This window comes from Erpetoichthys calabaricus, chromosome 12 (genome assembly GCF_900747795.2).
Source record: "Erpetoichthys calabaricus chromosome 12, fErpCal1.3, whole genome shotgun sequence".
Lineage (NCBI taxonomy): Eukaryota > Metazoa > Chordata > Cladistia > Polypteriformes > Polypteridae > Erpetoichthys > Erpetoichthys calabaricus.
Genome location: NC_041405.2, coordinates 81,711,840 through 81,738,866, shown reverse-complemented (window position 1 = coordinate 81,738,866; position 27,027 = coordinate 81,711,840). Strand labels below are relative to the sequence as shown.

Sequence of the window (27,027 nt, the reverse complement as noted above, 5' to 3'; positions counted from 1 at the left end):
CAGAGTAGAGTCCATTCTAACCTTCAATACTAATGAAAAACAATATTGTCTGGTAAACAAAAGAAGTGGGCAAAATTAGAAACTGCAAAAATGAAAACTATACCATAATACATCTCTTTCCTGTCATTCTACTTGTAGTTATACACTGTCATTTGTAAACTTTTAACACAAACACACTTAAACTAATATATCTGCTTCCATGTCAGGACAATTGAATTTAAACAAAAGCAATTGATTAGCCTGCTGAGCTAAAGGAACATTCCTATAGCCTGAGATTGTGTGTGTGCTTTTGACTGCAGGCTGTGTGACATCATTATGTCTCCATTCGGGCGCAGCACTAAGTTTACACGTTTGTGTCCTAATGTGGGAGGCAATGAGTCACAGATGGCATGCTGGAAAAAAGTAGTATAGTATAGAATGGCAATGAATGTTTGAGAGGAATGTAGCAGATAACTGTAAGAATTGACCCGCACTCACTGGGACTCTGTAATGGAAAAAGTAAAACTAAAATTGGTGGATGGAAGGAAAGATGGTACCTTTATCTGTAATTTACTCCACTGTGATACAAAACTAAGTGTTCATCTTTTTTCATTTATGCTTCTCTCTGCCAACATCAGAAACTACAAAGAAGCCAATGGCCTGATTCCAAACAAGAAGTCTAAAGAAGGTGTAACTTGTGTATTGATTACATTGCACCAAATATGTACATACTGTCTCACAGTGAAGACATGCAGGGATTTACAGTGGTGGTAACTGACATTTTTATTGCTTTTTTATTATCCTTCTTTAGTTGTTGTGTTTTGTTTTTTTTTTTTGCCAGTGTCTTACACTTTGTATAACATTTTCTTCCATCTTCTTTGATGTTTGCCTATATGCTTTCTTGTAAAAATTTTTCAAATCACTTTGAATGTTATAATGTGTGCTTGCATATCAGTTTATTACAGAGTTGGGCAGTAACTCTGTACAAAGTAAACCATCTCCGTAATTTAATTACATTTTTCTGTAAGAAACTAGATAGATAGATAGATAGATAGATAGATAGATAGATAGATAGATAGATAGATAGATAGATAGATAGATACTTTATTAATCCCAATGGGAAATTCACATAGTTTAACAAATTTCAACTGAAATTCTTGCAATCGCATTAGAGTTGCTGACTTAACTGGAATTTCCTTGCTTGCATTACACAAATGTTTCTAAATGAATAAAACATAAATGTCGTAAATGTCTTGAAGGGCAGGCATTGCGTGTCACATAACGTTCATGGAGGAGAGGGTGTCTGCTCAGCCTGCACCTCCTTTCCTGATTTGCACTGAACATGTGCGCTGTTTTCATAAAGACACAGAACATATTGGATTTGACAAGGCTGTCAGATCTGTACTGGAGTTATGTGTAATTTTACAACATTACAAGATAGTTAATTTTGCTGCAAGACTGTATTGACTTTGACTTTATTATGAAATAAAGATTTTATGGTTTAACATGTTTAGCAGAGACAATTTAATTCTACTGTAAGAAAGTCAGTGAATGGTTAATTAAATATATACAGTACATTCATATTTTTGTTCCTAGTGATGTTTAGCCTCTTGACCAAGTAGTTCATAGTTAATGAGATTTACAAACGAAAAAAAAAAATCTAATCAAATGAACATGCTGTAAGTGTCATATATCCAAAAATGTAGAGCCATATCACAACAGGCATTTTTAATTTATGGTCACATCTTTTTAATGTTCCCACAAAAAGGGAGGAGAAAACTGTGTACCAGTAAGTTATCTCAGTCTTTTGCCTTAATTACTAGTAAATAAAAGATATTTAAATTAACTTGAAATGCTTTCTTTTTGATCACCAAGTGCCTTTTTGATAGTGTAAAGAGCACTGAAATAGGGGAGACACACAGACACAGGCATATTGATTCTGTTTCACAATAAACACTAAAAGGAACCGGTCCTACTTGAGCAAGAAGGGCTCTCATCTGCTGGCTTCTATGCTAGCAATAATTTGACCATTTATCGATTTCATATTTACAAGTGTTCAAGTGGTTAAGTTTAATTTTATTTTTAATTACAGTATTATACAGTAACCCATTTTTTTATTAAGAATTCTTTTATGAGCTAAAGGCCTCTACTTGCTGGTTCACATACTAAGTGTCATAGGTTACTTATTAAGCTGCTGAATTTACATTTTCTGTTATTGATCATCTCCTCCTTATTAAAATGCCAAAAGAACATTTAGGTGTCATATTTCATGGATACTGTCACACATGGGCATCTGAGGATCACCTTTAGGAATTAGCCAAGGTATGCAATACCACTCCATGATGAGAGGGGGTGCTGGTGCTACCAGTATCATCTTGCTTTCCTTCCACAGTATTGAGAAGATTCCAAATGAGGGCAGCTAAGCTCCTTCCACATTGTTACAAAAAGCCACACCTCTTCCAGTCAAGACCCTATATAAGCCAGAGATTGCTAGAAGATGGCATCTCATTTGGATGAGAGTCACTGCATGTCCCCAGGACTGTCCCACTCAAGAAAGCTTTGATTATTAAGAAGCCAAACTGGCATTTGCAGAGCTTATTTTCTGTTGCGCCACCAAGCGCATATTTGTTTTCTATTTTCTGGAGACTGGCATTAAAAGGATGGATCATTTGGTGTCCCAACTATTTTTTGGGACTCCTCTCCTCATTCAGACCTTTACAATATGTATTTAAACTGGTTTAGACAGTAATATTAAACTAAAGTATTTAGTATTGTGATTACTTTTTCCATGATGTAATCTGAGAATTTGAGAGGAGTAGTTAGTAATTTGTAATGGATTACTTTCCTTTAGTAGATACCCTAACTCTGGTCCAGTACAATTGTGACTTCATTTGACAGAAAAAGAGGGTTGTGTATAAAGCAAAACAGACTCAAATGACCAAAAGGATTGTTTAAGTCCAGAATAACAAGAAGGCTTTACAACTGAACCACTGTGTTTGGAAACAGCACTTTGAAGAGTTACTGTAACATTGTACAAATTAAATTAAAGCTGGCAGTAATGATGTGTTCATCTAGCAGTGCTCTCATCATTGGTGCAGTTTACAGAGGCATCAGGAATTAGGAAAGAGATTTGAAAATTTAAAGTGTGGTTTATGGAATCTGTGGAAAAAATGCAGCAAAAATAAAATGGAAAACAGGACTACCAGAATTGCTGTTGCTAGTAGCAAGCAAGATTAGTGAACATTTCTTTCTTAAACGTAGCCATTCCTGTTTTAGCTGCTATGTATCTACGCTGTGGCTTTGTTCACAAGAACACTTTCAGTGTGAGCACACTGCCGCCAGCTATTTTGTCTTGACGTTATATTAATATGTTTGCTTGCATTTTTCTAAGTGGCCATTTCCATTTTTTTGAAAAATGTAAACAAAGGCAATAATTTAGTGTAGATTTATGAAAAGCTGAAGAAAGAGAAAAAGGCTAAATTTGATGGCAGCATTATGGGAATAATAATTTTATCCTTAAACGGTAATGTTGTTCTTCATTCTTTGTCAGTGCAATTTATAAAGAGCATGCTTATTTTTTATTTCCCAGCTTAAAGAGAAACTGTGCTGAGACATTTATGAAATAAAGGGCCATTATAAGGAACAAGTAGAGCTACATATTTACAGAGAGTTCACACTTCCTTTTTTGTTTTTGTAAGGTTTTTTGGGTGGGGGGGGGGGGGGGCGCAGGAGGCTTATTACCTAGTGGTTAATAAGTCTAATTTAAATGAGTAGCAGCTGTTGCACACAGAAGAAGGGGCTGAAGGTCCTCCTAAAATATTAAAAGAAAAAATCGTTTCAACTCTGTAAACCTGAGCAGTAGCCAACCATTCAATTATTCATAAGAAAACAAGAATTTTGACAAAATAAAGGAAACCATTCAGTCCAACTCATTTGATTGGCTAACTGAATTGCCACCCAATATCAATGCCTAATATTTTTGAAAGCCATCAGAGTCTTTACTTGCGGTATATAAAGTCTAGTGAAGCAGCTTTTCTTTTCAATCACCAAAAACTAGAATTTACCAATAGAGATATGTCAAACAAACACCATTAATTATGTTAAAAGGTGCTAAAATACCCTTTGGCTTTTTCAAATTGTTATTATTATTTTAGATTGTAATTTACTTAGCACAGCTAATTTTTGCCATTCATATTTTGCATATGTTAGCCATTGAAATGTGTAATAATATTTGTGACAGTAAGCATTGCAATTTGTTATTAACTCTTTCTTTTTCTCTTTTTTTGGCTCCTGCAGCACTGGACCAATTTTAAAGTTTCCCAAAAATCATGTTGAACGAGCATCATCAGGCCTCCATGTTTTTATAATAGTTAGTTACTTGGAAAATAAAAGGCAGTATTCTCGGGAGAGGCTATTCAGCCATTTGGCCTTGGTCAACAGCTCTTTGTATTCTTGAACTGCTGAAGACAATGGCCACCAAGAGATTTATTTTCTCCAAGATTCAGCTTCCTGCAGTTTTTGTTTGCTCTTCTGTGTTGCCATCCAGATGTAACTTACAAAAACATGCTCATGCCTCAGTCACATCCCTGCATTTAGGATACGTAGGTAATGGTTTTAACAACTTTTAGATTGTGCTGTTTAATTTATTTATTTTATCCTTATTCTTTTTCCTTATACTATTATACTTTCAGGTGCACAGTATCTAGTATATACACAACTCATACATTGTGAAGTGTAAAAGAGGGAGAGGAGAACCAAAGAAAAGTTGAGGTGCCAACTGGGTAACCCCATTTACCTGCAAGTGTCCAAAAAATGCAACAAAATTGAGCATGTGGGGGTGCCACAGAAATAAGGCGTATCAACTGCCTACTTAGCACCTGTGGCTTCTCAAAAATCAGCTGTCTCAAATGGATCTGGGTCAGGGAGCTCCATCATTCAGGATTGTGTGCCTCAGAATGAGACGTCATCTTCCGAAAGCTCTTGAATATATATTGCCCCCGACTGGAAGAGGCAGGGTTTAGCTGGTGGTGGGCATGCTTAGGGTGTCCTCACTGGTCGGCTTCTCAGAGCTACAGAGGAGAATAGAGAAAGTATTGTTAGTGCTGGTGCCCCCTCTTGCCCCGGGTAGAGAATTGCATACCTTGTCTGAATCTGGAAGGTGATCCTATGGTGTCCAATGTACTACAATATATGTTACACTAATTGCTATTGTAACTTTTATAAAACTCTTTTTCAATGTATGAAGTGTGCAAAATACCTCTTATATTTTTATTATTCATTTCCACATTCTTCTGTCCCTTGTGAAAGATAAAAGTAGTTCTGCCCTGCTTTTGTTCTTGACTCCAGGTAAATGTAGCCTTTTTTTAGCATTAACATTTTCATTTAATGATCCCTGGTTTAGACTCCTGCTTGTTCCTGATTGCATTTTTGGATAACTGTCATAGTTTGCATTTTAGTCAGACAGGCAATTAAAAATAACACCATACTCTGAGCCCCATGTTATTATTTATTTCACACATTTGTCTTAAACATTAATAGAATTAGTGACCACTAATTCATATTAGCCATATTCAGATTCCATTAGATCAAGGCATGGCACTCTGCTGTCACCAGATAACTCAAAATGAGAGGTAAGGCTAAACAGAAATTAAGGCAATGTCCGATAATAAACCGCATGAGGAAGCCATGGAAATGGGAGTCAATAAGGCCATGGAAGGACAGCTCTGTGCTGCATGTAGCGTATTCCTGCCAAGCATTTGCCTCCATTCTCTGTTCTCTACACAAATCTCCAATACTGATGGCATCCATATTGTAATATCATAAAAATTGCCAGAGATGGTGTTTTTTGGATTGTGAGCTGTAGCCACCTGGTTTGAGAGTCTACCATATGGTTTCTTGTAAAGTCCAGGTAGGCCATAATGTGCTCTGCCTTTTTCTATCTATCCTGTTTCTCATGGGAACCATGATTGTTCTTTTAATGGACTCTGCCGTCTCAATAAGGCAATCCATAATTCTACCAAGGTTGTCACCTCTCTGATATTTTAACACAATGGCACACACTAGGAAGGGTCAAGGCAGTATTTAATTCTTTCTATTCCCAGTTCACCCAAAGAGTTGTACAAGACACTACTTACAGTTTTGGTAAAATTCCCATTTCACATATTTAAAACTTTGTAACATTATACAAAATCTTTTGAACACCAAATCAGCCCTTTTCATTGAATTTCGTCTGTGTTTATGTGATTGTAAAAGACAGGAAAGCAGCTACCTGGCAAGAATGGGTTAGGAGACTACTGGCACAGGTTTAGACAGGAGTGAACTTGTTTCACTAATGCTGTGTTCTGCCTGAAGTGATGCACCAGAATTTTTTCATGGACACTGGTGTAGGACCTGAGATAAAAATGAAAGTCAACAGAACAGGCCAGGATCAAAAGCCAGGAGATGTAGAGCTAACAAATGATAACTCCTAAAATGTTTACCAAACATCACAGTCCAAAATGTCTTGTCAAAGTTCAATACCTTGAAAAGCTTTAAGAAACACTGATGAACTTGCAAAAAACATTTTTGTTTTGTATTTAGAAACTTGGATGTGTAGTGGGGGGCACTGATATCTTTTATATTTTTGACTTGATGGCATCACGGTTCACTCTGGCAGAAACCACGTGATAGCAACTTAGGTGCCACTGCCACCAACAAATCACACCAAGGGGCAGCACCCCAAGGTCAGAAATAAACAATATGGAGGCAAGAAATGTAAACAACGCAAGATTAAAATGTAAGATGTTACAATAATCAAAAAGAATAACAAAAAATTACACAAAACGAAGTCTTACTGTGAACCAAACCCATAATTATAATATGCTGTACGGTATGTATGACTTTTGTAAAGAAGCAACTAAAACCTTTGATAGCAATATAAAGAATAATATTACTGTATCTATCTTGGGAATCAAAAATTATTTGAAGAGATTTGGTCCCTCATTCGGATCCATTCATCAGACTACAAGGAGGCGTAGATTTTGGATTCATATTTGGCCTGAACACAGAAAACAACAGTTACGTTGCCAAGAACTTTTTTAGCGCTTATTGACGTCAGTCCCTAGCGTATTGGTACTGTTTAAATAAACAATTTAGATGGAAGTGTAATAAATAGTTTAGTTAAATTTGAGGAAAACGTTCAAGCTGGTCTGTCCTCACAGCCTTGGTTCATTCCTGCTCTGTGACCAAAGCTGTTGGGATAGGCTCTGGTATAGCGCATGGAACCCTGTAATGAACAAAGAAATTTTGTAAAAAGAATAAAAGTATGAAAGAATTAAGTAATTTAAGTGAATCGACAGATGTCCTACAGACATCAAAATTACTACAGTGGAACCTCGAGATACGATCACCTCTGTATACGAGAAATTCAAAATACGAGGAAAGTATGAGCGAAAAATTCAGATCTAAATGCGAGCATTGGCTCGCGTAACGAGCCACGAGCCAGGCTGTGGGTATAGCTCTCAGCTTAGCGAGGGGGCGTGGTAGCAGTTGTGAGCCGCGATCTGCGGTGTCTGCATTTCTCACTTAAGTGCACAGGTGGGAAACTGCCCACATCCATGATTGTTCCTGTGGCTGATGGGCTGCAGCTGCTATGTCCTCCCCGCATATATAGAGAAGCGCGAGCCGGTTAAGGGGGAGAAGAAGTAAAAGAAAAGAGAGGAGAGAAGAGAGAACGCAGGCAGGCAGGCAGGCAGGCAGGCAGGCGGTGCGGGAGAGTGAGTGCAGGCTCGCGTGTAGCTGAACAGTGAGCTGAACAGGCGAGCCAAACAGCTGAAGCAGGACGGTGTAGAGAAGGTCAGCTGCATTAAGAGTGTCTCTCCTGTTGCAGAGCCTGCAGGTGAGACGCTAACAGAGAAGAAGCACCGGGGATTGTCATCTGTTTTTTAAAGACGGCATCCTTTTGACGTTTTAACCTCTTGTTAAAGGATTGTTATTCTTGTGTATTTTAAACCTCCACTTCACAACTGTTTTAAGGATTATTTATTTAAAGATTTATTGAATGCTCTACTGCACTTTAGACACCGGTTTTGATTCTTTTAATAATCAGTTATATTATTTACCAGTGTTATTTATAAAGGTAGACTACAGTATATATAATTTATCAGTGTTTATTTGTTAGGAAAATTGATTTTTATGTTAATATATTTGGGGGTGCGGAACGGATTAACTGGATTCCCATTATTTTCAATGGGAAGTTTGTTCTAGATATGAGAAATTCGCTATACAAGCTCAGTGCTGGAAACGAATTAAACTCGTATCTAGAGGTTCCACTGTACTACTAATAATTCATTACATTTATATAGCGCTTTTCTCAGTACTTTAAAGCACTATCCACACAGGGAGGAACCAGGAAGCAAACCCACAATCTTCCACAGTCTCCTTACTGCAAAGCAGCAGCACTACCACTGTGCCACCTGTATAGACTAACCTGAACAAAATTCAGATTTGGGAAGTTACTAGGCCCCATAGTAAATAAAAATAAAAATGCATACAAGAATGAAAATAATAGAGACAATAATACATTTGGAGAAAGTATTGCAGCAAGAAAATGTGTCTTATGACAAAGATAGACTTGTAGCTAGCTTATGAATGTCTGTAAGTAAAAGTTCACAAAGGTGATTACAAAAGCTAACAGGCTGTAGAGTTATATTGCAAGTACTGTGGAGTACAAGTCATCGGTGGTCCTAGTGTACAATACCTAAATCCAGTATGGAAGGAAGAGCACCATCAAGGGAGTCGGTCGATTCTCCATGTGTATTGGTATTCCACATACACACACGAGAATCATTGAATGAGAGAGAGAGACACACGCATCATTGAGAATAATTGGGTAACATTTCCCCAGGAGACCCATCAGGAAATAAAAATGCTTGAATTGGAAGTTTGTGCTTGATAGTGGGCAGCACAAATGTTCCCAACTGTAAAACTATATGGCATAACACAGGCAAATAGTGTTTAGAGCTGCATTTTCGTCGATATATACATTGCACACTATGTGTTGAAGCACACTATATACTAGTATGGCATGTTTCACATTTACAATTATTAGTAATTATAATTATTAGTAATTTTTAACTTACTGTAGTTATTCTTAAAGACATACAGTCAGCACTTTCATGCTGGGTACCATTGTCTGTGGTCCTGCTGGAGTGGTTTCAGTGTTGTTAAGCACATTTAATGTTTTGAGTGTATTGAATACCAAAATCTGCAGCTCTTGTGGCTCTTCATTATCAGTTTATCAGCTCTTTTCACCTTCTTTTTACTGGATTGTGACAGCACACTGCTTACGTCAAATGTATGTTTTACTGGTTCATCCTTTCGATAACATAGTTAAAAATTCTTGCAACCACACTTTGACTCCAACTGTATGACCGTATAACTGAAAGTGACCAAGGACCACATAGATCAGGCAGCAATGCATCGTTCACTTCTGCCCACTAGTGATGTCTTCAAATACCAAAGTATAGTCTTCTCTAATAGAATGTGGTTTCTCCCTCCTACAGCTGTTTATTTTTTCACAACTAGGAGGTCCTCAGGGCAGCAAAGTTTTCGGGGGACCACATTTTGTCAACTATAATAGACATGTTGGTGTTGGGACAGAGTAGCTTCATGAGATCTTTGGAGCCCAACCTCTGATTTTCCCTACTGTTGCTTCACCCCTACTCTTTGATTCAATGTCTTTGTGTGACTCGTATGAATCTCCAAGGGACACTTCACTCCTTGATATGACATCCATGTTCAACTTTTGTGAATCTCCCAGGGGGAGGCTCTTCAGTCCAACAGTTGTGTGCAGCTTGTTCAAAACCACAAAGGGGAATCCTATCCTCTGTTCCACAGTCTTGATAATCGGTTTAGCAATTGTCTTCAAGATTCTGTGAGTTTCGGTGTGACATTTTCCACATTTGCCTAGAAAGCTAGAGTCTGCACTAAATTGGTGATTTATTCATCAAGACCACAGGATTACTGTTGGTCAGATCATGTAAACAAGGCTACCATCGCTCTTTGCTGTTTAAATCAATGGCCTTTCCTTGAGCTATACCTTCAAAAGATGCTGGATAAGATATTACCACCCACTTTTAAGTCATTTTCACTTATGCTGTCTCCAGAAGTATGCATTACACACATGACTCTGTGAAAACTAAGCTGAGTTGAACAGCAGCCCACTGACAGGAGAATGGAATACAAAATTTAAATAGTGAAAAAGAGAGAGGTGGGAGGAGATGAAGAGGGCACTTCTATGTGGTGCTACAGAGGTGAGCATATGGGGATCAAAAATAGAAAATCTTATCCTGTTAATTATAATGGGTGATCCAAGTAACAAGTAAGCTTAATGTGCATCACATGTAAATGGATGGAATTATTACAAAAAGACTGAGCATCACATGACAAGAATAGAAGTGTTAGTGAAAACTCAACATGGGGAGGTCATGTTTTACTAATATTCTGTAAACTAAAAATATGCTGGAATTTTCTGAGAAAGCAATAAAAGGATACAATCAGAGGAGTGCATATAATGTTAATTATCTTGATGTTCAGAAGGCATTAAAAAAAGAGGGAGTTCAGGGTGTAGTGTGTAGATAGGTGAAGAGTTGACTAAAACACAGATAATCTAGAAACAGCTGACTTTTTACAGAGGGACTTGGACAGAAAACAGGCAGGCTTTGGCATATTTGTGACAGATTGTAATTTAATGCCAGTAAATGTAAAGTATTAATGTGTAGGAAGTAAAAATGTTAGCTTTGAATACACAATGGGAGGTCTGAAACTTGAATGTACTCCTTATGAGAAAAGACCTAGGAGTCATAGTGATTTCAGGACTGTAAGGTATGAGTTATGGGGAAAAGATTGAAGCAGTGGAACCTTTTTAGTTCAAGCAAACAGAGATTATGAGAATGACCTGACTGAAGTTTTAAAATTATGAAAGGAATTAGTACAGTGGATGCAGGGTGTTCCTTTAAAATAAGTTCGGCAACAAGAACATAGGGACATATTTGGAATCTCATTAAGGGCACATTTCACTAAATAAATAAATATTATGGCAAATAGTACACCTTCTCTCTAATATACACTAGAATGACTAAGAAGAAAGAAATTTATTAAGTTGGCTAAAGGTAAAAAGTGCAGTCCAAGACACTGTGAGCCATATGCAGACATATTGCTGTTGGTATAAAGGAGCCCCCAGCAGTGTTTCTTGACACACTTATGTTGAATAATCTTTTGGCTAAAAGTCCTCAGTGTTAGTGTGTCAGAGAGGGGATGTGTAGCATTGTTCACAATGGCACTCAGTTTTGTTTTAATTCTTTCCTTTCCTACAACCTCCACGGGTCCAGATTGTGTCCTATAACTCAGCCCGCCCTTATAATTAGCTTGTTGATTCATTGGGCCTCTCCTGAAAGTAATGTTATCAACCCAGCACATTACAGCGTAGAAAATCATACTGGCCATCCCAGAGCTGTAGAAGATGTGAAGGATGTCATTACTAATATTGAAGGAACAATGTCTCCTGAGGAAGATGAGCCTGCTCTGTCCTTTCTTATACAGTTCCCTCTGTGTTCCAAGACTAGTCCAGCCCTGTCATTGATGTTGTGGACCCCCAAGTACTTGTAGCAGTTCACCAAACTCCCACATTCACTGCCTAAACAGTAACCAGATGTAGAGGCTCTTTTTGTATAGTTAAAGCGAATAACCAGTTTGTTGGTTTTGCTGATGTTAGGATGCAGACAATTCTCTTTGCCTGAGAAACAAAGTTTTCCACTTGACTCCCTATGTTCTGTCTCATCCCCCTTATCAGTACACCCCATAGGTACAAAACATCCATATAAGAAACACAGTCCTTGGGCCTTACAAAGTGAGGTCTGCGCATCTGATGTCCATTATCCAGGACACCACAGGCTCATCCACCTGCATATCTCTTAGTTGACCCCTTAACAGGGATAGCTGAATGGTACTGAAGGCACTGGAGAAATCAAGAAAAGTAATTCTGACAGTGCTGCCAGGTTTGTCCAGGTGACAAAAAGCCTTGCTGAACAGATTGATAATGTTATCCTCCATCTCAATCTTTTCTAATAGGGCAAGAACAGTGAGGCCAGGTGGTCTTTTACAAGAGGACTCATATAAACCAGGACCAACCTCTCAAGAGGTCTTCGTGCAGGGATTAACTGGAAAAAAACTGATGCAGACATGAACAAACATGACAGCTTACAGAGATAAAGAGCAGAATAGGAGTAGGCAGCACTACCATAACTATATTTAAATAATATACAGTCTATTTAGGCAGCATGGTGGTGCAGTGGGTAGCGCTGCTGCCTCGCAGTTAGGAGACTCGGGTTAGCTTCCTGGGTCCTTCCCTGTGTGGAGTTTGCATGTTCTCCCCATGTCTGTGTGGGATTACTCCAGGTGCTCCAGTTTCCTCCCACAGTCCCAAAGACATGCAGGTTAGGTGCATTGGCGATCCTAAATTGTCCCTAGTGTGTGCTTGGTGTGTGGGTGTGCCCTGCCTGGGGTTTGTTTCCTGCCTTGTGTGCTGGGATTGGCTCCAGCAGACCCCCGTGACCCTGTAGTTAGGATATAGCAGCTTGGACAATGACTGACTGACTGACAGTCTATTTATTCATCCATTTTCCACATTTGGAGTAATGAAGAGCTAAAGACCTTCTTGCAAGTATCAAGCACAAGTTAAGAATTAGACTTGAATGAGGTGCCAGTGCGCACTCACATATGTGCACTTACTTGTTGGGGTCAATTAAATAGCCACTGATCAACCTAATGTACCTCTTTAAGACACTGGAGAAGCCAGAGTATTGTGACAAAACCCCACACAGACATGCAAGAACATGCAAACTGCACATAGAGTGAACAGGACTTATGTGGGCTTGATGTTATTCTAGAACTGTGGTTCTGTTGGATCACCCCAAAGAGATGCAGTTGCTCCTCCGAAACCCCTCTTAAACGGTGACACAATGGGAAACAAATGCAGTTTTGTTTTTTTTTTTACCTCCTCTTTGCTTGATCAGCTGCTAGCTTGATCCGCACTTTTGTCATATCACCTATATTCATATATTCGGATCTCTTTTCGGTTTTACCCTTTTTATCAATATCGCATTGAATTTTGATTCCGGGTTGGAATTACATCATGACAACGCAACGTATATCGGCCAATGTGTGGAAATCGTTTTTGTCCCTCTACAAGAAGATTTGTCTGACAATGAGCATACACACAAATGAGAAATGATTTCTCTCGCGGGATTTCACTTTCACCAAACAACAAAATCTTTTAATTCTCGCGGTTACGCCTCTTCATTGGGTAGAAACACTCATTTTTTTTCCCTGATGGCAACACGAATTAGACGATCTACAAGGTGTCCGATTTAAAGTTTAAATCTGAACAATATATTCGATCTCATTTTTGCTGTTCCGTTATTTCTCCGAGTATAATTTCCGTTTGTTTGCGCTAATGCGATCTTTACTGTCCTTTTTTTGAGACTTTCGAATTTTCGTACTCTATTATCTCTAACACTGCTCAGCATGTGTAACGTGCATGTGTATGTATGTCCACGCTGACGTTTTTGAATTCTTTACAACGTGTCTACTTTGTCATCTACTCTTTGTTTTATTTCTGGCCCTGGGCATGGGTTAAATCTCTTGGCACAAAGACTCGTCTCACAGGATGTGAAAGTGTCTCTGTGACAAAATCACGTCTCGTCTCCTTCCAACCTTTCCAAGATTTTTTTTTAGAGAGATAAGTGTTGTGAGGGGCCATCTGTAAGAATGGCAACTGCAATGCATTTTATTACTAGAAATGTTTTGTGATGCACCATCTGTTGGAATGACAGGGACATTGAAACTAGACAGACATTTAGCTACACAGACACTTATCCTTTTATTAAGGTTGATGCATTACAAGGTACATTTCAACAAAATGGTGAATTGCAAATATTAAAGCTGAGGTCTACGTGGATTATTTAGATTTCATCCCGTCTTAAAATAGGATGCGCGGCTAATTAGTAATACAACCACAAAAGGTAAAAACAGGTTTGGGAGATAACGTTTTGGAGCACGGAGGTATTCAGTCAAATAAATCCAGCTGGAAGCAGCTCCCGCTGTGTTCCACAGGACATTTACGACACGTGGAATGTTTGTTAAATTTTTATGACCACTGTGTCACTTTACAGTGAACCTGGAGCTGTAAGGACTGAATTAATGCCAATTGTCCGTTGATCTCTTGCGTTTGTATGGATGAGACACTGCAAGTACGTATTGTTTCTTCTAATATTTTTATTGTTCAATGCCACTCTCACCTGCGCAAGCTGCATCATTTTCGATTTAACGGACTTCTCGGTTTAAATGCCGACGTCAAGTGCGCAAGGTGAGGCTGTCCCGAACTATGAGGTCTTTAGGACCCCGCGGAGAGCCGCAGGCGCTCTCTGGTACAACCGGACACCGTGCGCAGAGCCCCTTTGACAGAAAGCGCTGGCAGGCGGGCGCGTTGCCTCAAACTCAAACTTACTCTCAGTCTGAATACTCCTGGAAGGCTTTTCCCTTTAGGGACTAACCTGCCCATTAAATCATTGACGCTCCCAACTAGTAACCCACTCACTGAAATGGGACATAGAAGCAGGGGCACACTTCCATCGTTTCAATGGAGAAGAAGATGCTATTTGATTTTGCAGTAGTCAGACGGAGCAGGTAAGTGCCCACATTCCTCGTTCTTATTGCGGCCGATTAGGAGAAAGCGTGCATTCAGCTATTTTTTAGCCTGACGATCGTTAAGTTGCGCTACGAAAATTCTAACTCCTTCTAGTCAATTAAACGGATTAATACGCAGTGTGCTGAGCTTAGAATATCAAAGTCACGGCTCTTGCAATAGAAGAGGTCAAGGACGGTCTGGTAGGATTCGATTTTTTTTCTGTTTCAGTTTTCTGTTTTTATGGTTTCAGAATAATATTACAAGCAAATCAAAGGGAGAAAAGCGCTTGTCTCACAGGTCACAGGTGTGTAGTTTTGAATCTAAAAAGGTGGCAGTGTGTCCGTGTGTGTGGGCGATAGGCAGGCAGTCTGTCCTGAGATGGTCACTGCCATGCGCCTGATGTTGCGACCTTGAATTAAATCAGGCGGTTACCTGAATTTAATGGATGAATTAGATGTGTTCTACTTACTGTACACTGCTTGGTTTCACATTGGAATGGGACCTGGTCAACAAGTGTAAGCGTCAGATATGCCCCAGCATCTGGTTTTATATTTAAGAGGCCTGTGATAGTGAGCAGGAGAATAAACTGAAGCGGAGTCAGGATTAGAAACGGTTGGAACCAGGGGCACAATCTAAGTCGGAAAAAAAGCCATAGGCAGAAAGACTGAGATAGGGGAAGGATAGATGATGTGGACTCAAGGGGTGGGGAGAGAGAGAGACAGAAACCAGATCTTTGGAAATTAGAAATCGGAGAGAGAGAGAGAGAGAGAGAGCGAGGAAGGAAGAGAGAGAAGATAAACAGCTTTGGATCACCAGGATGCACGACGAGAGCCCAATGGATAGACTTTAGGTATGTGGAGGTTAGGGAATCAAGCATACACAGACTGATAGGAAAGGTTTAAAAGGTTTAAGAGTGTTAAATGTGAGGATATAGTGCAGGATTTGAAAAAAATAATGCTTCCTTAATTGCATTTTACTGGGTGGTGTATTTCTTTTAGCTGCTTAATAAAGATCCATTTAATTCTGGGAAAGAGTTATCTGCATTTAAACTTGGTTCTTTGGTATTGAAAATGCTTCTAATATGTGGACAAAATATGCTTTTTTAATGTATAGCTAAGATACCTATGGCATGATATTAACAGATCAAGGAAAATCTGAACTGAAGCCTTTGTGATGCATGCAGTGAGAGTCTGTTGTAATATCAGGAACCCCTTGGTATTTCATACATCTGTATTTATTATGTTACTATTATGGATCTAAATAAATGAAGTTTCTGTCTGGAACTTTCAAATGGATGCTTCTTCTGGGAACCAAAAAATGATTCTGTTATGGCACCACTCTGGAAGAACCGTTTCTGCACCTTTATTTTCAAGAGTGTAGGATGAGTGGGCTCAAAAACTAGGAGTAGGTGTAGGGATATAGAAATATAGCTATCACAGGGGCACACTGTTAGGCAGCTATACACTGATTTGAAAATGCAGGACATAATGTGAGGAGTCATTAAGTACAGAGAACAGAATGGTTTAAAAGTGAGAATCCAAGGCAGAGAAATGGAAAGTCTGTTGATACAGGAGCTGCACATATGGATCAGGATACAAGAATTTACAGTGCTTAAAATCTAATGGTACACAATCAAAGGGCTAAGAAATGATTTGAGACTGTAGGAATGAAAGAGTGAAATACCAAGTGGTTCAGAGAGAGAAAGTCAAGAATTATGGGCTAGAGAGTGAAAACATCCAAGGAGAGAGGCTAAAAAAGAGCAAGCATATAGAGAGAAAAAATGTTGGGAATTTGCAAACGTTCGAATGTAGAATGATTAAGAAGTAACAAGAACAGCATTTATAGGACGTATTGGAAATGATAGTGAAAAGCATGAAGGTCTGACACTGAAGATGGGGGAGTCTAGGGTGAGAATGCAGGGTACATTTAAGAGATCTAAGGAAAAAGTCAGAGATTTATGTACAAAGACCAAACAGTACTGAATACCTGTGGCTAAGTGAGTAAGACATCTATAATAGTGTGAGCAAGCAAGGAATTTGTGCTTGAAAGTGACTAAACTAAGCATACTGTGTAAATGGCAGAAAAGTAAGGTACATTTTTACGAGTGTTAAATTTAGGCATATATATTCAAGCATCAGACCTGAGTGAGGGGTTAAGGTGTGTGAGACAGAATGAGAGAGGTGTCACATTACCTTTCAGATTATAGAAGAAAAGAAGTTTGGAGTTTGGGGTAGAGACTAAAGGAACAGGGAAGAAGTAATAGCATAAGAAAAGAGATTAAATGATCTTTGGACATGAGGGGAATGTGTCTGAAACTGGGAAATGAACAATCAATGAATTGTAAAGATTTGCCAGTTGCAGAATGTGAGAACTCCAGGCTGGGAAAAGGAGGGTTTAGGGGGGGAGAGGGGCAGTCAGAGCCAGGTATGCATAACTGATGAGAGATGTACTTCTGATAAACCTCTCAACTGGGTCATGACACAAAACTTTAATGACATAAACTAATAAAGACATTCCTCAAAGACAAGCTTGTATGTCTGCTGTTTGAAGAGTGCCTAAAGACATTTCAGTTTTTTTGATTGTGATCAGCAAATGCGATCTAAACAGTAAGTTCAAGGCAATGCTTTAGTGAAGCTTTTATCAGGATCTTTGAGCAAATTGGAAGGTAGTCTGTTGAAAGCAGGGTGGAGCTGCATTGCTAATTCTCACCAGAGGAGCCTTACGGGCCACTTTTTTCTTTAGGCTTCACGTGCCCAGCTAAAGTAAGGCCAAAGGCACTCCCTTGCCAGGAGCGGCTGTGCAAAGGACTGAGGAGGGAGACACAGACCTGCCTGAACAATCTCCGTCTCTTCTTAAAGCACCTGTCAGCCCGATAAAGGAGACAGAACAATTTAGCAAGACGCGACTGGCTTTACCTCCCGTAATATGTTGATAGGAGTGGGCTGACCTAATGTCCAGCCTCCCGTTCAATCAGGAGCGAGTGCAGGCCTATTGTCTGGTAAATGTCAAGCTTGCACAGCTTTATTGGCCAGCTCATGTTAACAAGCTCAAGCAACAAAACAAAAAGAGGAAGTATTCATGCAACTCATCATCTACAGCCTCGGAACATTCAGACTCCCAAGAGACATGATGCTTATTTGTCACTGTGTCCGGGTTACATAGTGAGTTAACAGTAATACAGGGAGTGGAATATTTTTATACTTTAAATGACCCAAAAAGAGATGGGTTTCCCAGTGACCAGGATGGGCTAACTTTTTATCTAACTTCAAAGATTAAGAGACAGCCAGATTTATTTACAATAGCTTTGTTCAACAGTACCTACGTACCATCTTACTAATGTTAGAAGAATTCATTGATGGTTCATTTTCACTGATCATATAGAGACCACCACTCCCGTAACCCAGAAATGGAGAAATTGAGTTCTGAAAAAGGTCACATGGATGAATTGATGGACTGCTTGCATCTAATGCCACACTTTTTTTGTTTTTTACCAACAAACCTTAGATGTCAGTCCAATCCATAAGATACAATTTGCCCATCCATCTGTTTTTCTGTCCACATTTGCAAGATTTGGCAGGGAGCCAGAGCAGAGCCTTTGGGCTGGGCGGTTTTGTGGCCTGGAACCCCTGTAGATTTTATTTATTCTCCAGCCATCTGGGAGTTTTTTTTTGTTTTTTCTGTCCCTCCCTAGCCATCGGACCTTACTTTTATTCTATGTTAATTAGTGTTCCCTTTTTTAATTCTTATTTATTTTGTCTTTTTTCTCATTCCTCATCATGTAAAGCACTCTGAGATATATAATTTGTATGAAAATGTGCTATATAAATAAATGCTGTTGTTATTGTTGTCCAATAGCAATAACCAGTTGATGGGACACCATCTCATAACCCACATATATATTTTAAAAAATAATCTGCATTGATCCACCAACTAACTTGTGCTTATATATAATATTATATATATATATATATATATATAATATATATATATATATATATATAAATATATTAATATTTAAATATATCCTCATTAATGTGCGTCCATGTGTCCGTGTGTGTGTGTCTTCTGGTGAAGTGCGCATGCGCGGGGCACGGTGCAATGCTTCAAAGCAGATGCTTCAAAAGGCCATCTGATGCGTCACACAAGACATAGAGGGCGGGTCCCTATAAAATGTTTGCGCGGCTGAATCCAATTGGATTTCGGTAAATGAGGTAAGACCTAAAACATAACGCACGTAAAATCCAATCGGGTACTGCCGACACAGAGACCAGCTTCCCCAAAGAGGTGGGGATTAGGTTTGTTTGTGCAAGTGTGTCACTCTGAGGATGTCAGATTTGCGATTAACAAACTTGGCGCCGGTAAAGTGTAAAGTGTCAGTCGTTGAAGGGGGTTTTCCTAAATATACGAATTTTTATGATATTACAAATAGGATGACTTTTAAAAGTAGATTTATTTTCGCGCATTTAAAATCCGTTGCTGGGGAGACGCCACACATACAATAATCAGCTGCACGCCAGCACAGATTAAAATACTTGCTGGGGAACATGCACAGTACCTTGCTGGAGAGACGTATTACTGTGAGAGAAAATTAAAGGCACACAATACAGTGACGCATATTACAGCCACATACAAGCCAGGATTACTGTAACAGAAATAGACGGTCCCTTGCCATTTAATATAGACTGTTCCTACTAATGTTTATGCACTACTGTTCTAGCGCCCGTTATTGTAACGGGCTTAATGTCTAGTATATTATATATATATATATATATATATATATATATATATTATATATATATATATATATATATACGTGTCGCGTACTCTTTGCATTTATTTGATAGTAAACTATTTCAACCATTCTATGATCTGCTCCTCACAAACTGAGGGCACCGTGGCGGATGTTAGCAGATTGCTGGCCAACCACAAGCGTTACCTGGTAGGTACCACCCATACAATCAGATTGTGACACAGACTACGAATGCCGTGAATGTAATTAACCCGATCTACATGCTGTCAAATAAACAAACCACACGCTGTGGCGCAACGTTAGGGGCATCGCCTCTGGCGCTGACATCCGAGGTTCGATTCCCGAGAGGGTTTGCAATGGAGTGTGTACGCCTGATGAGCCCAGAATGAGGGCGAAACACGTGTCGCGTACTCTTTGTATTTATTTGACAGTAAACTATTTCAACCATATATATATATATATATATATATATATATATATATATATATATATATATAACAAGATGGAAACACCGGGAGAATGCACAGACACCATATAGACAAACACCGGGTACAGGATTCTTTTCTAAGACCCTGGATCCTACCCACTGAACACCTGTTTACCTACATGATATTTTAAAAGTTAAAATGCTGTGAAAAGGAAGTAGCCATTAGAGCTTTGTTCTACAAATACATTAAGATTATATTAAAAGAAACAATTGTTTGTTTTTCTTGCATGAATACTATTTTGGTTCCTATCTAGGGATGTCCTCCCATGGTCTGAAAATGCATGCCCTTGTAGATTGGTGACTTTTAATTTGTTTTATTAGTGTGTGCATATGTGGCTTTAGAAAAGGATATCTTGAAGACGAGCCATAAGCTTTATGTGATTTGTAAATTTGTTTTCTTTTTACACCATGTATCCATTATAATTGGAAATGGGCAATGTGGCCAAATGCAAGGATCTGCACTGTACACCATGAAGTAGTTGCCTGAATTTCCAACTATTGACGTATTATTTGACAATTTGAACTTCTGTGAAACTGTACTGTAACTTAAAGATATGTGGGAATGTGCTGTGTTTGTAAAATAAAGTTGACTTTTTACTAAATATCTACAAATACATACCTATGTTGGTAACACCATAAAGACTGCTCTAAAGCAAATAGTATCTAGCATTGCTCTTCCACCTTGGTTTGATTCCAGTTTTGAACACCACTGTGTATAACGATCACAATGAAAAAGTGAATTACTACATTTTAGCAAAATATATGTTGACCTCTGTTGAGTAGACCTGACAAATCAGCGAGGTGGAATTCAACTAGTAAAACTGAATGAGTGACAGATTCTGCTTGCCCTAAAGTGACCTTTAAAAATAACAAAGAGGATCCCCTCCTCCTAAGCCGTCCCACTTACACATCCAAAATAGAATGTACTAATAGAGGACATGCATCTTACTCCCCAACAACTGAGGCCAGTCAAGTGCAAAAATGGCCTCAGTTCGACATTCAAGTGCATCTGCAGTTCCCTTACTTGTCAGTGTGTTATGCATTCATGGATGAAAGCAGCTCAGTCAGAGATCAAGCGGGCAAGGTTACTGAAAGAATTTAATTTTTTTATATTTTCCTCCTTCCATTTTTGTTCTCAAGATCTTTCTTTTCTTTAATGATGAAAAAAAATGCCTGTATTGTGGGGTTGGGGGGTGAAAGTACTGTGTGTTTCAAATAAAACGCCTCTTTTTCTTTTGGAGAGCAGTATGTCGTTTTCCTTTTGCCCTCCCTGAGTCTTTGATGTTTTATGATCCTTCTGTATGTGCTTTGTTGATTAATCTTCCTCCCATCCTGGAATGTTTCTGTTTTTTTTTTCTCCTTAATATAGATAGTTGGCTTCTTTCCCCCCTTTTTATTTGATGCCTTAAATATTATTTCTGCTTTAAATATTTATTCCTGTTGTACAGTGCACTTGTCTTTTTGATGCCATGTTCATGCTTGCTTTCTTGTTATACATGCTCTTCTTGTGTGGTATGTAATCCGATTTTAATCTTCTTTTAAATTCCCTTTGAGTGTGAAACGTTCATTCATCTCTTTTTCTCTATCCAAAGCCTCAGCGACCTCTGCTGGCCACTTTTGCACATTACACTCTTCTGGCTTTCGTGAGGTCTGTATTTGTAGGACAAATGGAGCCTTTTTTTCATTTCATGTGAGGTCAGTTCTTTGACCACAGTGAGACTTCAGAAAGACCTCCCAACAATAATAAAAAATCAGTTACAAATATGATAAATGTACATCATTGTTTTATTAATATTTCAAATGTCTGTCAAAAGTTTAATGAAACGCATTTCCTTATCATCACTTTTCTCTTATGTTTGTATGGACCAGCAATCTGCTTGAAACATGGTTTGGATCACCATAATTATACACTTCTTCATCCATCCACCCATTAATCCTTTATCTGAATTTGCTTAACAGTTTAAAAATTTTAAGTTTATTTCTTCTGACTCAAATACTGTGGCTGTTGCTATTGTTCTCCCACCCCATCATGTGGGTTTAACCCTGGATGCATGTTTCCAAGAAGAAGAATAAGACCCACACAGCTAGGGTGGGAATGAGGGTCTGTCTCAGAGGCCAAAATCTGAGTGGTGCCAGGAGGTGTACTTTAATATGGTGCCTGTCAGGCACTTGCCTAGTTGCTAAAGTGCTGGAATGCAAGACTTTGATTTATTGAGTGGTCCTTTCCTCATCATTTTATCTGGTTGTACTCTGAATGTTAATCCATTATCAGACGCAGCACGGAGTGTAGGCCAAGAAGAAGCTCTGGTTAGGACAGGGGTCTTCAATCACGGTCCTGGAGGGCCGCAGTGGCTGCAGGTTTTTGCTCCAGCCAGTTGCTTAATAAGAAGCACTTATTGCTCAAGTAACACTTCTGCTTCACTTTAGTTGTCTCGCTCATTAAGATTTTGAACTCTTATTGCTTATTTTAGTCTTGTTTTTTTATTGCTCCTAATTAGCAATAACATGCAAATGACAAAAGAGACCACCATTTCTCCATTTAGTTTGCTTCCATTTATACCTGTGTGTGTTTATCATGCACTATTGGGTTTAATTAAATACTTGGAAGAAAAGTGAAGGGAAAAAAGTGAAGGACTGAGAATTACTCATCCATTTTACCCTTCAAATTATTTGGATGATATCCTTTGAAAGGGGAGAATTACCTGACATAGCAGAGTTAAAGCACTAACAAGCCATAAAATTAAATTATTGGCAAGAATTGCTTTCTAATTAAGCAACCGGGTTAGAATAAAAACCTGCAGCCACTACGGCCCTCCAGGACTGTGATTGAGGACCCCTGGGTTAGGACATCATTCCAGCAGAAAGTACACTCACTCTCACCTGACCTGATTAAAGCCATCAATCGTCCTAATCTGAACATCTTTTGAATGTGAAAACCCATGGAGACACTTTGTGAACTTGAATATTTTTACATAAACAGCGACCAAATTGATTTTAAAATGGTGGCTTCAGGGTCTGTGAGGCAGCAGCACTAACCACTGTGTTACAATTATAAAATAAATGCTGAAACGTTTGGAGTACCAGAACAAGTATAGAAGCTTGGGATAGTGTTGATTATTGAAAAGAACTACAACATACTTTTTTTTTCTTATTTTGTCTGTGAACCTTGGGATAGTGCTTGCTGTTGAAACACACTATGTAAAGTTGTTTGCTTGTTTTGTCAGTGAATGGTGCTTCTAGCAATTTGATTTAATTGAAGTGCTGCTAGGGGGAACAAAAACCCAATAACGTACACAAAGGCATTCCCTCAAAGTGATTATGAGAAAGCCATCATTAACAAGAAGCAGAAAGGCAGAATTGGGCCAGGCCACGTTGTCTCCTTGAGGAAATTCCAGGGATCAGAGGTGCAGAGCAACCTGGCAGCTGGGGCTGTTTAGTCACTGACCCTTGTTCTGGAAGCGGAAGGTCAAAAAGGAGTCATGGGAATTTTGAGTAGGGGGCAGAGGCATAAATTCCCTGGAAGGTGAAAAAGTAGCCTCAGGGCAGAAAGAGGTAAGAAGAGGTTGAAGGGTATGCAGGAAAGCTGCTAATTTACCCACAGACGCAAAATGTTCTGTGGCATCACTTTAAATTGGTCCAAGGGGCATATGTGCACTTATGGTTTAATTTCCTGTTGCTCCTCTTTGTTAACACTCACTTGTATTTAAATAAAAATTAAACATTTATGTTTTAGACAATGCTGATGTAGTAGATCAGAGTTCAATTCCCACTCTCTGTCTTTCGTATTCTCCTTGTGGAAGTATGGTTTGCTTCAGATTTTTCTCTTCACTTCTGCATCCCAGGTTGATTTTCAGCTCTAAATTGTCTCGGTGCACGTGACTGTGGGTGTGTGTGTGAGTGTGAGTGTATGCTATGATGGACTGGCATATCATCCATATTTGATTCCTGCCATATGTACCTAATGTTGCCAGAATTTTGCTCTGTATGAACGAAAAAAGAAACTGGATGGAGGAACAATTTGTGCAAAATGGCTTCTGGCTGTGTTATTTGCATTGGAGTGTCCAATAGTGGGCACCCCACCCACAACACTATATTTGTATTTTTGTTTGATTTTCAAAGTGGATGTGGCCACCTTTAAAGAACATTGGTTTCAAAACAGAACAAATTTTTGGAACCCACTTACAGTAACATAAATATGATTCATATACTGTCAACACAAGTCTCATTTAAGCTCAAGTGGCTCGTGAAGACATTTATTTATTTATGTGAATGTTTTACACAAGGTTTTTGTAACACAGTAATGCAATGGTGCATGCGTCACTGGTGATTTTTGTAGTTTATAAGCTAACCCCTTGCATACTAGACCCCATGGTCAACATGCCCTAATAGCTATCATTTCTGCGTACACTCCCAAGCACTCCTGCCATCTTTAAATGACTGATTTATCCTTTTATGACAGACATCTTATGATAAACAAGTTTGAGGGTCACAGACTAGTAGCCAGTGCTTTGCTTTTCATTCGTGACTCATTTCCTGTCCACTCTGTGTCTAATGTTGGGTTGTGGAGGTCTGTAGTTTTAAGTGTAAAGCTAAAGTGCTATATAAATGTAAATAATAATAATGATAATTATTATTAAAAGCATCCCTGCACAGGGCATCAGTCCTGCAAAGGGTCCACTGAGTCTCAGTCCTTACACCAAAACAATTTAGAGTTGCCACCTAACTTAATGGGAATGTCTGAAGAATGTGGAAGCATTACTGAAACGCTTGGAGGGAAACCTATTCATACACAGGGTGAACATACTGTATAAACTTCAGACAGACAGTGAGCAGACTCAAGACTCAAACTCAGTCTCCTAGAGCTATTATGCAATAGAGCTAACCTCCATTCCACCTCGATGATATGTGGTATACAGATTTATTTTATTCTTTCCTAATGCTTACCTTCTATATTTCTCTTCAGGTGAATTCCCAGATATGTCGAGACAAGCTACAGAGAAGCTCCCCTCTCCTTGTGTCTTCTCCCTTTCCCTTATCCTCCTCCTTCACAGCCACATCTCTGCTACTTCTTCTAGTCAACACCATATTCCAGCTTTGGTTCCCAACAATACTCTCCCGCTTTCAAGGCCTCACTTCAGTGCTCATGCCAAGTTGGATTTCACCACTCACTGCAACCTCAGCTGCTACCAGCAGGCAGTATTGCCAGTTGACCAAGAGATCTTAAGTTCGAGGCTCTCCTATGAGACCTTGTATGCAGATGGCAGTCGCACTCTGACCACAGTAACACTGGACAACAGGGAGACAGATGTGCAAGGCTCTCCGAAAGTAAGGCATTTCAGACAAAATAAGAGACACAAACGGCAAATCTATGGAGCGGATGGTAGGTTTAGCATCAAAGGGGCAAAATTTCTCCTCGAATACCCTTTTTCAACGGCCGTCCGAATTTCAACGGGATGTTCAGGTGTCCTAGTATCGGACCGTCATGTTTTGACAGCTGCCCACTGTGTGCACGATGGAAAAGATTATGTCAAGGGAGCTCGAAAACTGAGAGTTGGGTTCCTGGTGCCATCCTTCAATGTGACAAGGGCCAACCATTCTTCAGTTTCCACTGAAATGAAAGTTGACAAACCAGCTGCTGTACGTTGGGTCAGAGTGAGGCGGACACGGGTACCAAAAGGCTGGATCCAGGGTCCACAAGACATCAGCATGGATTATGACTACTCCTTATTAGAACTCCGCTGGCCCCATAAACGACCTTTTATGAGGCTTTCTGTGGCACCTGATGCAGATGACTTGGCAGGCAAGCGGGTCCATTTTTCAGGATTTGACAGTGACCGCCCCGGAGAACTGGTATACCGGTTTTGCCCCGTTGAAGATGAGTCAAATGATTTGATCTATCAACACTGTGATGCTCGGCCTGGAGCCAGTGGCTCTGGAGTTTATGGAAGAATTTGGGACCCTGCTGCTGAACGATGGGAAAGGAAAGTTATTGGAATTTTTTCAGGGCACCAGTGGTTGGAGGTCAATGGGGAGAACCGTGATTTCAATGTGGCCGTCCGGTTTACTCCTATGAAGTTTGCGCAGATTTGTTACTGGGTGAAGGGCAATCACGTTGATTGTCAACAGGACAACTGAATATTAAGAGAGCATGCCATGATGTAGGATAAAATAACATATCTTCATTAAGTTTTTGAGTTATGACTTTTTTTTTCCCTAATGAAAGCACTTTTCTTAATTCTCTGTGATGGCCTGGCACCCCATCCAAGGTTGGTTCCTGCTTTTCGCCACTCCTGCCAGGAGAGGTTCTGGCTTTTTGCAACCCTGCACTGGACAAAGCAGTTTTACAGAATGAATGAATGACTGGATAGACTGATGGACTTATCTCCTTGACAAACAAACAAGGGTTGTGACAGCAGCTTATTTATTCTCTTTTTAATATTATTTAGGCCAGATAATGTTGCATAATCACAGTTATGCACATATCTTCAGCACAGAGAGTTTCAGATCTTACATGTTACACAGCATATCAAAGCACATGAAATTGAAGCACAAGAACTTCTTTAGAGATTGTCTGAAACTTTGACACCATCCACACCCTGCCATCCTATGTGGAGATTGTTCAGCTCTGTTTACTTGCCCTGTATTGCCACCATCACAGCACAGCACTTCTTTGAATGTTACTAGCAAAATGCTGACAGGATTTATTATTTTTTTATTTTGTTTGTTTGTTTGTTTGTTTAATTAAACTGCCATTATTTTAAGGCAGTCTAATGGAATGTGCTTATGTGTAAAATAAAATATTGATAAAGCTTCTATCTATTTTAATAAACTAAATTGTTCCATTGCCTTCTGACCTTTTTTTAATGCTTATACACTATGTAGCAGGTGACCCAGTGACAAGCTGTCTGGATTAATCTGTCTCAGCATGAGGTCCTCTGAACAGAAGCCAAGAAATGTGGATAGCCCGTGGGAACTGGAAAGGTGATCCTGTTTCTCATCTGCACATGTAGTTATCTCTAAACTGACTAGAAGACTAATCACAGATTTGTGTTCGCTCACTTGCTGTTTCACATAGATTTCTGTCAC

General features: G+C 39.2%; 1 protein-coding gene across 1 annotated transcript; it reads left to right on the top strand.

The window, feature by feature from the left end:
* Positions 1–14,474: 14,474 nt before the first annotated feature.
* On the top strand, positions 14,475–26,787 carry LOC114662340 (serine protease 23). Its single transcript, XM_028815733.2, has 2 exons — positions 14,475–14,703; positions 24,905–26,787. The coding sequence occupies exon 2, from the start codon at positions 24,919–24,921 to the stop codon at positions 26,074–26,076; it is 1,158 nt and encodes a 385-aa protein (XP_028671566.1). The 5' UTR covers positions 14,475–14,703; positions 24,905–24,918; the 3' UTR covers positions 26,077–26,787.
* Positions 26,788–27,027: the final 240 nt, after the last annotated feature.